We start from the raw sequence: 13,674 nt of genomic DNA, 5'->3' as shown, positions 1-13,674 counted from the left end.
AGGGAAGGGGACGAATGGAAGACGGCCTTCATCACCCCTAACGGACACTGGGAGTATCTGGTGATGCCCTTCGGCCTCTGCAACAGCCCTGCTGTCTTCCAACATCTGATCAACGATGTCTTGCGGGACATGCTGGGCCGGTGGGTGTTTGCCTATCTGGATGACATCTTGATCTACTCCCGCACCGAAGTGGACCATATTCGCCATGTGCGGGCCGTGCTGAGCAGGCTGCTCGAGTACCAGCTGTTCTGCAAACTGGAGAAGTGTGCCTTCCATCAGCGGTCCACTACCTTCCTGGGCTTCACCATCTCCTCCAATGGCCTGACCATGGACCCGCAAAAGGTCCAAGCCGTGACCCAGTGGCCTCAGCCCTCCAGCCTTAAGCAGCTGCAGAGCTTCCTGGGCTTTGCCAATTTCTATCGGCGCTTTATCCGCAATTTCAGCACCATTGTCGCCCCACTGACATCCCTCACCAAACCAGCTAACCTGCCCAAGCCCTTCTGCCTCCCCCCTGGTGCGAAACAGGCATTCCAAGACCTTATACGCCGGTTTGCTACAGCTCCCGTCCTGCTCCACCCTGATCCTGCCAGAGATTTTGTGGTGGAGGTGGATGCCTCCGATGTTGGCGCTGGCGCCGTCCTCTCTCAACACGGCCCGGATGGGAAACTTCACCCGTGCTGCTATTTCTCGAGGAAATTCTCTGACACGCAGCGACGGTACGGTGTCGGCGACCGGGAACTCCTGGCCATCAAGTGGGCCTTGGAAGAGTGGCGGCATTGGCTCCTGGGAGCGAAAGAACCGTTTCTGATCTGGACTGATCACCAGAACCTGATCCATATTCGTTCTGCCAAGCAGCTCAACCCAAGGCAGGCCCGTTGGGCCTTATTCTTCGAACCTTACAACTTCCACCTCGCCTACCGCCCTGGCTCCAAGAACACCAAGGCAGACGCTCTCTCCAGGCAGTTCGCCCAGGACGGCCTCACGTCAGACCCTGGACCTATCCTACCGTCTCATTGTTTTGCTGCCCCCCTTCGGTGGCCCTTGGAGGACTCTATCCGGGATGCCCTGACCGCCGAACCGCCTCCGCCTGACACCCCGGCTGGGAGGCTCTATGTACCATCCCGGTGCCGTCAGGAGGCCTTGCTCTGGGCTCACTCCTCCCCGCTCTCTGGTCACCCAGGGCCCGACAGGACCCTCCAGCTCCTCCGTCGTGCCTTCTGGTGGCCCTCCATGACTCGGGACGTCCATGACTTCGTTTCCGCCTGTGACACCTGTGCTCGGGCCAAGTCCTCCACCCAGCCGCCCGCTGGCGACCTTCGCCCTCTTCCTGTGCCGAGACGTCCCTGGTCCCATGTCGGTCTTGACTTTGTTACCGGCCTCCCATCTGTGGACGGTCTTGACACCATCCTCACCTTTGTGGACCGGTTTTCTAAGGCGGTGCACCTGGTTGCCCTGGCCGGCCTCCCCTCCGCCAAACGGATGGCCGAGCTCCTCCTGGACCATGTCGTCTGGCTTCACGGATTCCCCAAGGACATAGTCTCCGATCGGGGGCCCCAGTTCACCGCCAGGTTCTGGAAAGCCTTTTGCCGCCTGATTGGAGCGTCTCCCAGCCTCTTGTCCGGCTATCACCCTCAGACCAATGGGCAGGTTGAACGGACCAATCAACAGTTGGGGCGCTTCTTACGGTGCTTCGTCTCTGCCCAACCGTCGCTTTGGCCTTGTTACCTGGTGTGGGCTGAGTTGTCTCATAACCTTCACGTCTCTTCCGCCACCGGTCTCTCGCCCTTTGAGGTCTGTCATGGTTTTCATCCTCCTATCTTCAGCCATCAGGAAGCGGAGGTCGACGTGCCTGCTGCTGAACGGATGGTCCGCCGCTGTCGTCAGGCCTGGATCAAGGCGCGGGCTCTATAAACCCTATAAACCTTGAGTGGGCAAACAATAGAAATTAAACTCTTTAAATAAAAAATAAATTGTTTTAAAGACGGAGACTCTACAGTAGGCAGCGGTAGCATCTCTTCCACAATATAGGCTGCAATCATGTTTTTAAGCTCGCCTTCAGACGCTTTCTGTGCTGCTGAAGTAAAATCAGGTTTTGCCTGCTTAGCAGGAGTTGCCGCGGTGTTATCCATGGATGATGAACAAGGATCACTCAGAAGTGTTCGTCTATGCTCTCATGTCAGGCGCTTCAGTAGATTACTCATGCTATTAACAGCAGCCGATAGTTTTTTCTCCCCAGGACATAGGTTACATATTACTGTAATATTCTTGTCTGCTTGTTTCAGAAAAGTGAAGACACGGGAATATGTCCATTTCATAAAACAGCCACTCGCTTCATCCGAGTCCGACATCTTTCGAATACGACTATGCAGCAAACTGGCGCAAAATGACGTGCACCTGCACTACAGCGATGTTAAAGCGGCAGAGTTTACTTCTAGGTTTAGAAGACAAATTATTGAAATTAAATAATGATATTCAGTGAGTTTAATTATTTTACAATGTAACGCAAGTACATTGTAAGTAACTGTAATGAAAATACCTAAAAATGAATAGTAATTAGTTACTCTACTTTTTCAGTGGAAAAGTAATTTAATTACAGTAACGCACTACTTAGTAATGCATTACACCCAACACTGATTATCTGACAACAGATAATGAAAGTGTCATTAACCATAGTTTTTGGAAAGCTTATTTCCACTTCAACAAACACACCCTGAATACTGGCAGAACTTTTTAATGAAGGAATCACTGAAACAGACTTGTCTGACAAAGTGAAGCTGGCTAAGAGATCTCAAAAAGCAACACATCATGCCACTATCTAAAAAAACACCTGTGAAACAAAGTCACTGCCATCTGTCAGTATGGAAAGGGTTACAAAGCCAGTTCTCAGGCTTTGGGCTTCGACGGCCGTTTAGGACGGAAGTGAGTGGCTGTGAAATTGGACAGCCTTCTACCCTTCGTTCAAGTCTGCCCTTACTTCGGGTCGCTGTTTTTCCGGTTGCTATCGCCACAGCGTGAAAACTTTAAAATGGACCCAGAAATGTCGCTCCATTTTTTTTTGTACATTTTTAATTCTCATGTAGCTAGTAAAAGGTAATCATCGTCGCTGGCATGTTTTGTACCTTAGACTCATCAGAGACAATCTTATCCAGGTAAAATACGTTTCTTTAATCTACACGCATTAAGGAATTACTTAGCTACACTCAACAAAAATATAAACGCAAGACCTTTGTTACTGCTCCCATTCCCCATGGGATGGACGTAGAGACCTAAAATTCATTCCAGATACACAATATAACCATCCCTCCCAAACAGTGGTCACAAATCAGTCCAAATGTGTGGTAGTGGGCACATCTGCTATATTGAGACAATCCATCCCACCTCACAGGTGTGCCACATCAGGATGCTGATCTGACATCATGAGTAGTGCACAGGTGTACCTCAGACTGCCCACAACAAAAGGCCACCCTGGAATGTGCAGTTTTTTGCGCTATTGGGGGTCTGGGGACCCAGAACCGGTCAGTATCTGGTGTGACCACCATTTGCCTCATGCAGTGCAACACATCGTCGCATGGAGTCTATCAGATTGTCAATTGTGGCCTGTGGAATGTTGGTCCACTCCACTTCAATGGCTGTGCGAGGTTGTTGGATATTTGTGGGAACTGGTACACGCTGTCGTATACACCGGTCAAGCACATCCCGAACATGCTCAATGGGTGACATGTCCAGTGAGTATGCTGGCCATGCAAGAACTGGGACATTCTCAGCTGCCATCTGCCCTGAACAATGTGAACCATGATTCATCCGTGAAGCGCACACCTCTCCAACGTGCCAGACGCCATCGAATGTGAGCATTTGCCCACACAAGTCTGTTACGGCGACGAGCTGGAGTCAGGTCAAGACCCCGATGAGGACGACGGGCATGCAGTTGAGTGTCCCTGAGACGGTTTCTGACAGTTTGTGCAGAAATTGTTTGGTTGTGCAAACCAATTGTTCCAGCAGCTGTCTGGGTGGCTGGTCTCAGACGATCTTGGAGGTGAACCTGCTGGATGTGGAGGTCCTGGGCTGGTGTGGTTACACGAGGTCTGCGGTTGTGAGGCGGGTTGGATGTGCTGCCATATTCTCTGAAACGCCTGTGGAGACGGCTTATGGTTGAGAAATGAACATTCAATGCACGGGCGACAGATCTGGTTGACATTCCTGCTGTCAGCATGCCAATTGCACGCTCCCTCATTGCTTGTGGCATCTGTGGCATTTTGCTGTGAGACAAAACTGCACATTCCAGGGTGGCCTTTTGTTGTGGGCAGTCTGAGGTACACCTGTGCACTACTCATGATGTCAGATCAGCATCCTGATGTGGCACACCTGTGAGGTGGGATGGATTATCTCAATATAGCAGATGTGCCCACTACCACACATTTGGACTGATTTGTGACCACTGTTTGGGAGGGATGGTTATATTGTGTATCTGGAATGAATTTTAGGTCTCTACGTCCATCCCATGGGGAATGGGAGCAGTAACAAAGGTGTTGCGTTTATATTTTTGTTGAGTGTAGTTTCATGGATAATTTCAGTGACTGAATTATTGCCGGTCATTCGTACACATGTACTGTATTATATAAAAAATATAAACTAAATGTCTTTGAAACTTATAGAATCTAATCTTGTGGTTTCTTTTTTTTTTACATAGCATTTTATCAAACTGTTGTCTGTTACTGAGTTAGAGTATTATACTAATCTTAGTGGTGTGGCAGCCGACGATTGAGCCAGCACTGCAAAACTTGTGGATGGGCGATTCAGTGAACAGTGGGAGGAAGCATCCTATAGCTCTCTTTGCAGTGTGATTCTCCACTCCCTGACCAGAAAAGACAAACCGCATGCACATGCGCTACCCCATCCACGTCTATGGGGTTTTACAGCCTTAGAACATCTATAATAATTGTAAAAAATATAGCTAGCTACTTTGCAGATTTCACTTATCGCGGGTTATTTTTTAGAATGTAACTCCTGCAATAAATGAGGGACCACTGTAAACACAATAAATACAACAAAAATATTTTAATTTGTAATTAAAGTAATTTTTAGGAATTGTTAGGTGATGGCATCATTAAAGATTAAAAGTCAAATCTGAGACCTGGAGCCCCTTGCATAAGAATTGCTGCTGGAGGAATTTCCCTCAGTCCAGTTGCAAACATATGGACAGATTTCCACTTTTTTCTGAGGATGGAAAAGGAGGAAAAAAAAGTTATTTCTAATGAGAATAAACTGAAAAAAAGTCCCATTACACTATGCTGACATAAATATACACATTACTACAGTTTCAACCAAATTTAATACCTTCTACGGAAAGCAGGTAGTCTTGCCAGTGGCTTAGTACTCTCGACTGACGCCTGGTGCTGCCAGGTGGATGGAAGATGTTTTCTAGAACATCAGCTGTCAGCCTGGTCTTGGTGTAGCACATGGATGAGAAGAAGAGTGAAGGATGCTGTTCCAGGGCGTTAACAAAATCCAGTGTTGCTAGAGCTTGTCTGAAACTACAAAACAGTATCATTTTTAAATAATTGATTCATGTTATTTCTCAAGGTTGTGGTGCCTTACCTACAGCATAATCTGCATCTCAACAAGCAAGCAGAGTTAACATGTGTTACGGATTCAAATATTGGGGATGGATACAAGAGGAAAAACCAAAAGAACAACACTGGGCCGGTGTTCTGACAAACCATCCTACTTTGGCAAAACGTCCTACCCGTAGGATAATTTTACGGTGTCCCCTGACAAACAGTCCTACTTTGGCAAACCGTCCTACCAGTAGGATAATTTTACGCTGCCATATGACAAACTGCCCTACTTTGGCAAAATGTCCTACTGTATGTAATTTATGCACATTTCTGCTGCCAAACAATAATTCCAGCACAAATTTAAGTAGATATGACTGTTTGCCACTTAACTTTGCCCATCAGAGTATGTTTGTAGCTGATATTCATAAAGGCAGTTCGGTTTGACACTTCTTTTTACCCATTAAAGTGTGCTTGTAGGTCACATTCACAAAGGTAGCATGTTTTGGCACGCAATTCTTCCTGTCAGAATTATGCTTCTTGCTCTTATTAACAAAGGTAGCATGTTTTGGCACGTAATTCTTCCCGTCAGAATTATGCTTCTTGCTCTTATTAACAAAGGTAGCATGTTTTGGCACGTAATTCTTCCCATCAGAATTATGCTTCTAGTTTATAATAACAACAGTAGCATGGTTTGGCACTTGTTTGTAGAAGAAGTCTGCATGCCAAGGTGCTTAAGTTATACAGCTGTCACCACTGAAGTGATTGGAACACCTGACTATATAAACTATGACAATGAACTCACTCCATTATAGTTACAGTATATATTTACTGAATATATTTACAGATACATATATTTGACATTTATAGATCCAACAGAACACAGGGAGAAAGAACTGAAAAAGAAACAGTGTACAAATTATGCACATTTGTCGCACAGGTACTTGACCAGGCTGCTGTCATATTGAGCACATCCAAAATGTACCCATCTGGAACAAAACTCGCACTGCACCTGAAGAGGGAGAAGGGGGGGTGTGTAAGTGTGTTAACCAACATTATGAATTTGATGAGAAAATTATTACTACAGTGGCTTGCAAAAGTATTCGGCCCCTGTGAACTTTTCCACATTTTGTCAGATTGCATTCACAAACATGAATCAATTTTATTGGAATTCCACGTGAAAGACCAATGTCTCTACCAGTCTCTAGCTGGTAGAGACATACCCTAAAAGACTGGCAGCTGTAATTGCAGATAAAGGTGGTTCTACAAAATATTGACTCAGGGGGCTGAATAATTACACACACCCCACTTTTCAGTTATTCATTTGTAAAAATTGTTTGGAATCATGTATGATTGTTGTTCCACTTCTCACGTGTACACCACTTTGTATTGGTCTTTCACGTGGAATTCCAATTAAAATTGATTTGTGTTTGTGGCTGTAATGTGACAAAATGTGGAAAAGTTCAAGGGGGCCGAATACTATTGCAAGCCACTGTATATTGCATTTGTGGTTTATTTGTTTTACCATTTCAATCATACTGGACTCAGGATCGGCTTCCAGCATGGAACAAACCACACAGTAGTCATCAGCATTACCTAGAAACACACTGACATTCAACCTAACAGTTTTAAACAAAACTGAAAGTGCTATTGCAATACAAAAGCACATGACTCAACTTACTTTGTTGTTCTAGCAGTCCGCAAGCAATTTCAGTGCGGTGCAGCCCAATGGCTTCTGGAGTGGTCAGCACCCTAGTAACCTCTCCACTCAGAAGGTAGTGTTCAGCAAACTGTAAAATATGCTACAGTAATTGCAATTGATTAACTTAATTCTAGTTAAATACATTAAATACAATTGGTTATTAAATACCTTCAACACTAAAACTCCACAACTGCTGGAGTCCATGTGCTTGTTGTGTGGCAGAGTCTCCATTTTCCAATCCACTCGGGACTCTTCCTTTCCTTTCATCTTCAGAAAATTCCTAATAAAAACAAAACAAGTTTTTAAAATTTAGCCAGCATTTTGCTCTAAATAAAAAGAAAAAAAACCCCACAACCTAAAACAGATAATTAATGAATGATGAATACCTCCAGTTACGCATAACTTTCCTTTCATAACAACCTTCATTTCCAAGAGGGTCTAACAGCAGTATAGATTGTGAGGAGATTTTGACAACCTAAAATTAAAATTGTATTTAGTAGAATATGCGTATTACACTCACTTAAGTAAACATAATCAATTGTAAGCATTTTCAAAATAAGAATATGCTGCTAAAAAGAACAGTAAAACAAAAAAGAGAAAAAACACATGAGGTGTGAACATGTACCACAAGGATCCAGTGTGCACCAGAGTTCAGTAGGCACAACCAAATGTCCTCAGCCGGAAACAACATCTGTGGAATATTTTTACGTTTATAAAGGTTTAGATTTATTTACATAACATACACTATATAACCAATATAACCTCTACATTACCTTGCTGACACATTTAAACTTCCCAGAAAACAGAGAGGTTGCAACAACGCAAGACAACTGATACACGGGTTTCTGAAAAATGCAAGATTTATTTTTTTTTTAAAAAGATTACAAAATTGTATAAAATACCTTTGTGAAATAACCGGCATACGTTCTTACTTGCCTTTTGTTTCCTAATGAGGCAGTGCAGGTATGCATCAATGACCTGTTTGGATTAAAAGAAGATTATTTTTACAGACCACCACTAGGACCAAAAATGATTATTTCACTTACCTCATCAGAAAGCCACCCACTGTCCTCCAGTGTGCGAAAAGAAGAGTCATACAATTTGTATGGCCCAACGACTGCCTCCACACGCCCGGTGTCTTTTGCAGCCCAAAGCCACTTCACTAAAAAACAAAATATGATAAGTTTCTTTAGTAATAACAGTTGCCATTTGAAAATCACGGTCAATGGCCAACGGGCGACAAGCAGACAAGGGCCAACGGGCCACAAGCAGACAAGGGCCAACGGGCCAACAACATAAACATGCCAGAGGGGAGTAGCTTTATGTAAATCAGAAATTAGCCAAAATTGGACCAACAGGTCAAAATTAGCAAGAGGGGAGAAAAAAATAAAACATTCTATCCATTTGACTAGCCAAACAGGCAACAATTGACCAACCGGTCAGAATGAGATTTTTAGCTATGCCACCTTTTTCTTGCGTGCTGGGTTTCTGGGGGGTCACTGGTACAAGCTCTTCTGGTGCTTGGACTGATTTTACCTGAGCTATTTTTGGTGCAAACTGAATGACAGAGGATCTGTTATTTTGCAGCGCTTCATGTTGATGCTGAGGACTGCAAGGCCACATCTCAGAAGATGGGCTACTCTCAACAGATTCAGTTGGAGTTGAGACTTGGACAGGGTGGCTTCTTCTATAGGGTTTAATGTGGTCAATACTGTATAGACTTTTTAAAGTATTTCCCTCAGCGTTTTTCAGTCTAACACATTTTCCACTGAAGTCATCAATTGTGTAGGGACCTGAAAAATCCGGTTCAAGTCTTCCTCCTTTTCGCCCACGTTTCCTCATATTTAGAAGCAGAATTTGATCCCCTACATTGTACACAACATTTTTGTACTTTTTCAGGGCCCGCTTGGCGTATGCAACCTTTTGCTTGTCTTGTGACTTCGCAATGTTTTCTTGTGCAGTTTCTTTAACTGCATGTTGTGCTTCACTTTCAGACTGTACATAGTCACTGTACCTTTTGTCGTCTGGCAGATCTGTCAGTGCGTCCCAGGGTGGCTGTGGCTACAATGTAGCTTGCCATCACCAGTGTGTGAATGTGTGTGTGAATGGGTGGATGACTGGATATGTAAAGTGCTTTGGGGTCCTTAGGGACTAGTAAAGCGCTATATAAATACAGGCCATTTACCATTTACCAATGATGTTGGAAATCTAAAATTTTGTAGATATTAGCAATTAAAACAAGATGATATCATATTCATAAAGACATTACTGGGTTTTTTTCTTAAATGGTTTCAATTCTTAGTTCTAACATAGAAAGAATTTGACAAACACTCACCGGCACTTGAGCAGGCACTTCTGATGGAAATACTGCCTCTCTTCCATACATCAGAAAAAAAGGTGTGTATTTTGTTGTGGTATGTACTTTTGACCGAAGTGAAAACAGGGTGGGCTCTAGATACAGATCCCAGTTATTCTGCTGGTCATTCACCAGTTTTCGGAGGGCTCTAAATGCAGGCATAGAAATATGTAAACACAGTAAGTAAGACAGAAAGTTTAATTAGAAGTAAAGAAATTAATAAATTATTAAGTAACAATTAAGTTTGAATAACATAAGTAATGTTATTAAAAACTGATAGATAAAAATTAGGCATACCTTTTTATGTTGTCATTGGTCTTTTCATCTAGACCATTGGTCTGTGGATGGTATGGTGCTGTGACACTTCTTTCAATTTGCAATAACTTGCAAAGATCAGAGTTGAGCTTCAACAGATAAGGACAAGGTTATACTTCTTATACAAGCACACAAGAAAAAATCTTTGACCCCAGTGAAGTAAAGTTAACAAATGTAACTGAAAATTATTTAACACTTACTTCATTCACAAACTCTCTGCCTTGGTCTGACAAAATCCTTTTGGGGCAGCCATGTCTATATATAATGGAGCACAAGTGCTGGGCTACCTCAGATGCAGATTTCGTTTTTAATGGGAAAGCTTCAACCCATTTTGAAAAGTAGTCAGTTGCAGTAAGTATATACTGGAAGCCGCTTGAAGTTTTAGGAAGAGGTCCAGTAAGATCTATACCAATAAGTTCCCACACTTCAGACACCTATCAAGGACAAATTAATAATTTGAATAACAATTTGTATAATGTACACATTAACATTGATGGTTAAAATTAGTTGGCAAACCCTCCTGCCTTTATGAATATGAGCTACAAGCATAGTTTGATGGGTAAACGGGGCATAATATTTACCTGAATACACTGCAACGGTTGCACAGCAGTTAGTGGTTTCCCAACTTTTTGACACTGGTCACATTCCAGAATCTTTAAGGTAAAAATATTTATGGAGTTCACGTAAATGTTCAACATTCTCATTTGTAAAAAACAAAAACACTTAATGACATATTCTCTAATGAACAAACTATTTAGCAACAATAGTTTGTGTGCGCGTCTTCAAATCTCTGCCAGGCCTACAGGTTCACTACAATATCACTAATTGACCATATTTATTTATATTTTGCAAGTGTACAGTTTCTCTTTTAACTGATATCAAAAAATTTGCTTATTTTAAACACTATTTAACAACAGTACAAACAGTTAATACATACCCATGTTTTAATGTCAACTGTCATACCAAACCAGTAAAATCTGGAACACACTGCATTTAGCGTTTTGTGTGTGCCAGTGTGTCCTCCAATTGGAGATGAATGAAACTCATGAAATATCTTCCTGGCATCATCCATGGTTTTTACTACTCTTCTGGTTCCAACAAAGAGTTCTCCACCTGCAAATTTCAAATTCAAATTCAAATTCAAATTCAAATTTTATTTGTCACGTACACAGTCATACACAGTACGATATGTAGTGAAATGCTTGGACAACTGCTCGTGACCTAAAGAAAACAAAAAAGGAAAAGGCTATGAATAAGATAGGAAATAAATATGAAAAATTAAAAAGGGTAAATTTAACTAGGAAGGAATAAAATATAAATTAAGGTTAAAAATGAAATAACTGTACAACACAAATTAGAATGAAGGGTAAATTTAACTGGGAAGAATAAGATAAAATATATAAATTAAAGTTGAAAATAAAATAACTGTACAACAAAATACACAATACACAATATAGAACTATATAAGAATGTATGAAGAAATCTAAATATAAATAAATATATACACAATAACAGCAGCTGTACAAGTATTAACTGGAAATGAAGAATATAGTGACCAGTGTTGTGCAAAAACAATGTCCAGAAAGTCCAGTGTGTGTGTAAGAACCATATGTGTGGGTCAGTACTGTGTGGTGGTGTGATTGAGAGACCGTATCGCCTGCGGGAAGAAGCTCCTCCTCAGTCTCTCTGTGTTGGTCTTCAGGGAGCGGAATCGCTTTCCTGACCTCAACAGAGAGAACAGTCTGTTGTTGGGATGGCTGAGGTCCTTCACGATCTTCCTGGCCTTGGTCCAGCACCGCCTGCTGTAGATTGAGTGCAGGTCAGGGAGCTCGGAGCGGACGGTGCCCTCAGCTGCCCGCACAACCCTCTGTAGAGCTCGTCTGTCCTGCATGGTGCTGTTCCCGAACCAGGTTAAGATGTTTCCCGCCAGGATGCTCTCTATGGTGCACGAGTAAAAGTTCCTGAGCACCTTGGAGGGCAGTTGGAAGTCTCTCAAGCGTCTGAGGTGGTAGAGACGCTGTCGGGCCTTTTTCACCACGGTGTTGATGTGACAGGACCATGACAGGTCCTGCGTGATGTGAACTCCGAGGTATTTGAAGCTGTCCACTCTCTCCACTGGGCACTCGTTGATGACGGGGGTCTGGTAGTTCCTCTCCTGCTTAGTGCTGAAGTCCACTATCAGCTCCTTTGTCTTACTGACGTTTAGAAGGAGGTTGTTCCTCTGGCACCAGTTCTCCAGATTCCTAATCTCCTTCACGTAGGCCGTCTCGTTGTTATCAGAGATCAGGCCCACCACGACGGTGTCGTCAGCAAACTTGATGATGGTGGTGGAGCTGGTAGTGGCCACACAGTCATATGTGTACAAAGAGTACAGCAGGGGGCTCAGAACACACCCCTGGGGGGCTCCAGTGCTGAGAGTGGTGGAGGCTGAGACATGTCCACCCATCCTTACTGCCTGTGGTCTGCCAGTTAGGAAGTTGGAGATCCACTGACACATAGATGAGCTGAGTCCCAGATGCTCCAGCTTGGTGGTGAGTGTGGAGGGAATTATGGTATTAAATGCAGAGCTGTAGTCTATGAAGAGCATTTTAACATAATTCCCCCTTCTAGTGTCCAAGTGAGTGAGTGATGTGTGGAGGAGATGAGAGATGGCATCGTCTGTGGAACGATTTGGACGGTAAGCGAACTGTAGTGGGTCCAGTGTGTCTGGTAGTGAAGAAATGATGAAGTCTCTGACCAGGCGTTCAAAGCACTTCATCACTACTGAGGTGAGGGCTACAGGGCGATAGTCATTGAGAGAAGCAGGGTGGGGTTTCTTCGGGACAGGAACAATGATGGACTCTTTGAAGCATGTGGGGATCACCGACTGAGATAAAGAGATGTTGAATATCTCAGTGAACACAGGAGCTAGCTGGTATGCGCAGTCTCTTAGGATACGACCTGGGATGCCGTCTGGTCCTGCTGCTTTCCTGGTGTTCACTCTCTTGAAGGCTCTCCTTACTTCATGCTCGGAGATGACGAGCACGTTTCCGGTGCTGGCAGTATCTTCCTGTCTGCAGCCGTTAGCGCCGCTAACACTAGCATTGTTGGAGACCTTAGCTGCAGCCTCGAAGCGAGCATAGAAAGTGTTCAGCTCGTCTGCCAAAGTCACGGCCGCGTTCGTCATACCGGTTGTTGGTGCTTTATAGTCCGTTATTGTCCTTAGTCCCCGCCACAGGCTCCTAGAGTCACTCTGTTGGAGTTGTGACTCTAGTTTCCTCCCGTAGCGCTGCTTCGCCTCTTTCACCGCCCTCCGCACGTTATATGACGCGGCTTTGTACGGGTCCATGTCCCCCGTCATGAGTCCCGTGTTGTAGGCAGCAGTGCGGGATCTCAGAGCGTCGCGGATGGTTTTATCCACCCACGGCTTCTGGTTGGGAAACGTTGTGATAGTCTTTGTCTCCACGGTATCATCCGCTAGTTTCCCGATGAATCCCACAACCGCTTCCGTAAACACGTTGACATCATCGTCAGAGCTGTTTCTGAACATGCCCCAGTCTGCGTCATCGAGTACGTCCTGTAACGTGGCCACCGATTGATCCGTCCAGCGCGCGACCTTCCTCTGAACCGGAACTTCCTGTTTCAGCCTTTGTTTGTATTTTGGCATGAAGATGGCGGCGTGATCAGATTTGCCAAACGGGGGGCGGGATTGTGCCTTGTAGCCGTCCTTGACCGTAGTGTAGCAGTGGTCCAGTGTCCTTTCACCCCTG

The 13,674-nt window shown here is 44.2% G+C and overlaps 1 protein-coding gene across 1 annotated transcript; it reads right to left on the bottom strand.

The window, feature by feature from the left end:
* Positions 1-6,471: 6,471 nt before the first annotated feature.
* On the bottom strand, positions 6,472-9,096 carry LOC146636620 (uncharacterized). The gene is made up of 10 exons (XM_085349609.1): positions 8,721-9,096; positions 8,301-8,416; positions 8,191-8,232; positions 8,028-8,099; positions 7,880-7,945; positions 7,641-7,729; positions 7,423-7,534; positions 7,234-7,342; positions 7,078-7,148; positions 6,472-6,564 (listed from the first exon to the last, which is right to left on the bottom strand). The coding sequence occupies exons 1-10, from the start codon at positions 9,094-9,096 to the stop codon at positions 6,472-6,474; spliced, it is 1,146 nt and encodes a 381-aa protein (XP_085205735.1).
* Positions 9,097-13,674: the final 4,578 nt, after the last annotated feature.

The sequence above is a fragment of the Diplotaxodon limnothrissa genome, linkage group LG3 (assembly GCF_057381915.1).
Source record: "Diplotaxodon limnothrissa isolate DT_005_m linkage group LG3, D_limnothrissa_male_GT1.1, whole genome shotgun sequence".
NCBI lineage: Eukaryota > Metazoa > Chordata > Actinopteri > Cichliformes > Cichlidae > Diplotaxodon > Diplotaxodon limnothrissa.
The sequence above is the reverse complement of the archived record's forward strand: the minus strand, read 5'-3'. Positions and strand labels throughout refer to the sequence as shown.

Excerpts from the sequence above, each read along its gene's own strand:
- LOC146636620 (XM_085349609.1), bottom strand. The coding sequence starts at position 9,096 with ATGAGGAAACGTGGGCGAAAAGGAGGAAGACTTGAACCGGATTTTTCA. Across the intron at positions 7,535-7,640 it reads AAAGTTATGCGTAACTGGAG|GAATTTTCTGAAGATGAAAG; the intron begins GTATTCATCATT and ends TGTTTTTATTAG. Across the intron at positions 6,565-7,077 it reads AGTCCAGTATGATTGAAATG|GTGCAGTGCGAGTTTTGTTC; the intron begins GTAAAACAAATA and ends CTCCCTCTTCAG.